Here is a 3,917-nt window from a genome sequence, read left to right as displayed (position 1 = left end):
AGAATGGTGGAAGACCCACAACTTGATGTTTCTTTTTAACGATTCTGGCCATGATGCATTTGGAGAGAGATGTGCTGCAAAGTCAGAAAAGAACACCAAATTTATCCATGCAAGTTTCTCCAAATTACACTTCTTTTACTTTCTTATATTCGTACAAATCGGTTACCACCAACAGACCGACTTCTTTTCAACCACATGTATGTGGCATTTGCTAAATGAGATCATTAATTCATATTATGGTGCCATATGAATATGATGATATCCATATGATTGTGCCACGAGGCCATGGAATGAATTCCATTGAATTGTTACACCGACAAATTAATCTCATATCCATCACCGATTATCACACAAAGAATATATTATTTCTTTTATGTCATACGTTCTTCAAAGATTCATCATTCATGATTATGAACGAAAATACTTTATAGATTTGTTAGAAATTGGGTATGAATTGACTGCCGGATTCGTTCTTGAATCGTGTGTTCACTTTCTCTATAAAGTATTTCGACCCTACGATTGCCTCGGTTACACGAAATCTTTACAGGGATAAGACAAGAACGCAATCAGTGTTTTTGGCAATGAAATCACTGATCAAATTGTTAGAGAATATGTGTGTGTTTTCTGTTTTATTAAAATGAAAGCAAAACATATTCCTATATTTATAGGAAGTGAAAAGGTGCGAGTGAAAGTACGCAACTTTTCAACCAAATGATGTAACCCTTCAACGAAATGACGCAACCTTTCGTTCACATCATTTAGGAAATGACATCACTCTTCATGAAATGATGTAACCATTCATGGTTACCTTTCCATGAAAAGATGTAAATTCCAATACCTTATTGAATTAACTCGAACGAGCGTGCACTCCACACTCTCCAAACTCGTCATTGAGCTTAATTCGATAAGCCTTTGCTTTCTAGTAAATCCCAATTAACTAAAATGATTGTTGATAACACTAAAATCACCAACAGATACTGCAAGAAATGATCCTTTTCGCCCTTTCTAGTGCGAAATGCATCACGAACGTTTTCCATATATTCAGGATGGCTACTCATAGTTTTCAGGATGGCTAATTTTTACTCATAGTGACTAATTTTCAAGATGGCTAATTTTTACTCACAATGATTAATTTATATATTGTGTGCCCTAAAGGCTTATTAACCTACATATGTACGAGTAATAGCTTGTTAACCTATGCCCTTAATAAGCTATGATGTAATAAGTTATTTATTATGCCCTTTGAGCATTGGTTAATACGTTATTAACCTATGTAATAACTTTTGAGCACACAATAGATAAACCTACACCTACCCATTTGTTGGAGAACCACCTAATGGTGAACAACACTTGGGTGTTGTTTATTGCTCTGCATATATTATTACGTCTCGTGTTTGCGGATTATCAGACATTTCTATTACAGCCTGTTTGTTAATCAAAAGATATAAGAAGAAATAATATTTTTATCTACAATCTCGCAGCATTAGAAATATGCTTCTAATTGGTGCATACAAAACATATTAACATAAAAGACAAATAAACCGAATTTTTTTATAGGTAATGTTTTATTACTATATTATTATTGTACTAATTTATCATTATTATTATTATTATTATTATTATTATTATTATTATTATTATTATTAGTTATTGCCATTATCGTTTTAGGTCTAAATTTATTATTATCGTGTATTTACATTAAAAAGTAATGAATCTCAAATGATTAATCTTTAATATAATTGTATATGTTAAAAGATTATGAAAGATTATCGATTGTATGTTGTTCGGGACTTCAACGGTCGCGCTCCGGGGTCTGATTACCCTAGTTTTACTCTCTATGTGTAGCCAATATACTCGTCTATGTGGGAGTTTTCTCGCTAATAAAAAAATGAAAAATATTTTTAGAAGAAAAAAACCCTTGAAAGTTGAAACTATGATGAACCACTGGTTGAATTGAGGCCGGCAAAAACCATCGATCTCCACCAACCGTACCAAATTGTTACGAGTCTTTACCTTTTTAGCTTTCAAACTATTTTTTTTTTATTTTTTTTTACTTTTATTCTTGCTTTTTAGCCATCAGAAATTTACACGAATAATCGTAGCAAACTTTGGAATAAGGAAAGAATGGTTACATTACATACACGTGGCCTATAGATCAACAAAGTTGGAAAAAAAAAAAAAAAAAAAAAAACACACTAAGCTAAGAATCTCTAAAACAACAAAAATCCCATCAATAAAAACATTTGACTTAATACTAACAACACTAACCCATAACCATAATGATTTCTTGAACACCAATTACTTTGATATAAAGTTGTGTTCATATTTCCACATCCATCTTGATGTTCTTCTTCACCCCATGAACTCATGTTTCCATCATTTCTACTTCTTGAAGATATACAATTAGAATGATCTTTTACCCCACTTGAAGTACTAGTACTAGTACTAGTACTAGTATTCTTTATACAAAGCCCATTGTTTCCTTTAATATCAAGCCTCATTCCAATTCTTTTTATGAACTCTTGTGAGACTAAAAGCTCCCCACTAAGTTGATTTTGACTCAAGTTTAATTGTTCAAGATTTGGAAGTGAACCTATATTTGTAGGAACAGACCCATTGAGACTGTTATGGTCAAGAGACAAAGCAGTCAGATTTTTCAAGATTGACAAAGAAGTAAGGATTGGTCCCATCAGCCCACATCTTGAAAAGCTCAAAACTTTAAGCCTACCCAATGATCCAATAAAAAAAGGCATACTTGTGTTTATAGGGTTGTCTTGAATCACCAAATACTCCAACTGCTTTAAACCAGATAAAGATTCTGATAATGGACCACTTAAAAAATTATGGCTCAAATCCAACAACACCAAGTTGCTCAAATTACCAATTTCTTGTGGCACTTTACCATTAAGGACATTATATCCTAAGTCAATCTTTTGAAGATACTGTAATTGACCCAATGATGAAGGCAGTTGACCACCAATCATGTTGTAGCTTAAGTCAAAGATGGTCAAACTCTTCAACCCTCCAATTTCTTGAGGTATTGAGCCTGTGAGAAGGTTGTAACTCAAATCAAGCTGTTCTAGACTTACCAATTCACAAATCTCTTTTGGGATTTCACCACTTAACATGTTTTGTGAAAGAGAAAGGACTTTTAAGGTTTGAATAAGGCCTAAACTTGAAGGGATAGTGCCATGTAGACTGGGATTTGACACAAGTGCTAAATGTTCTAAAGAAGATAAAGACTTGTTTTCAAACAATGATGAAGAAAGAGAGAATGGTGTGATTGTAAAACAGTTGAAAAGAGAGAGTGTTTTTAGGTATGGAAGTTTAATCAAACCTTTTGAAGATAAAGTGGCATTTGGTTTGCAAGGTGGAGTGAGGATATCAGTTCCAATATGAATCTTGGTTACATGAAAGATTGTAGGGTTGTAATCTTGTTGACCATCTTCTTGAGCCATGAGTTCACACTGAACACCTGGCCATGGTGTGTCGGTGCATGGTTGTGGGTGCATTTGGGACCATGTAGGGTCATCTAAGAGTGAACCCATTACTTCAAAGAGGCCTAAAAGTTCACCATCTTCCATGCTTACCATTTCATCACTACTACCATCAACATGATTGAATGACATTAAAATAAAAAGCACCAAAAGAAGAAGAAAGGAACAAAAAGAAGCCATTTTTTAAGTATAGAGATGAGATGGATGCAAACAAAAATGGGAAGATTGAACCTTTTTTTATAAAGATGGTGATGGTGAGACTATTCCTAACCCTGACGGTGATGTAAGAGGTAAATTGTGTACTTTTTGGTGAAAAATGAGTTTTTGAATGTGACTGTATTTTACTCCCGTTAACCCAAAATGTAGTTTTTTTGTCAAATATTTGGAGGGTGATGTGGTATAATCTGATTGGAAATTGGG

General features: G+C 33.6%; 1 protein-coding gene across 1 annotated transcript; it reads right to left on the bottom strand.

Moving 5' to 3' along the window:
* Window positions 1–2,210: 2,210 nt before the first annotated feature.
* Window positions 2,211–3,677, bottom strand: LOC139897190 (uncharacterized). Its single transcript, XM_071879863.1, has one exon. The coding sequence runs from the start codon at window positions 3,675–3,677 to the stop codon at window positions 2,211–2,213; it is 1,467 nt and encodes a 488-aa protein (XP_071735964.1).
* Between the last annotated feature and the right edge of the window lie 240 nt (window positions 3,678–3,917).

The sequence above is a fragment of the Rutidosis leptorrhynchoides genome, chromosome 3 (genome assembly GCF_046630445.1).
Source record: "Rutidosis leptorrhynchoides isolate AG116_Rl617_1_P2 chromosome 3, CSIRO_AGI_Rlap_v1, whole genome shotgun sequence".
NCBI lineage: Eukaryota > Viridiplantae > Streptophyta > Magnoliopsida > Asterales > Asteraceae > Rutidosis > Rutidosis leptorrhynchoides.
Note: the sequence above shows the minus strand (reverse complement) of the source record. Positions and strands in the feature narration are given on the sequence as shown.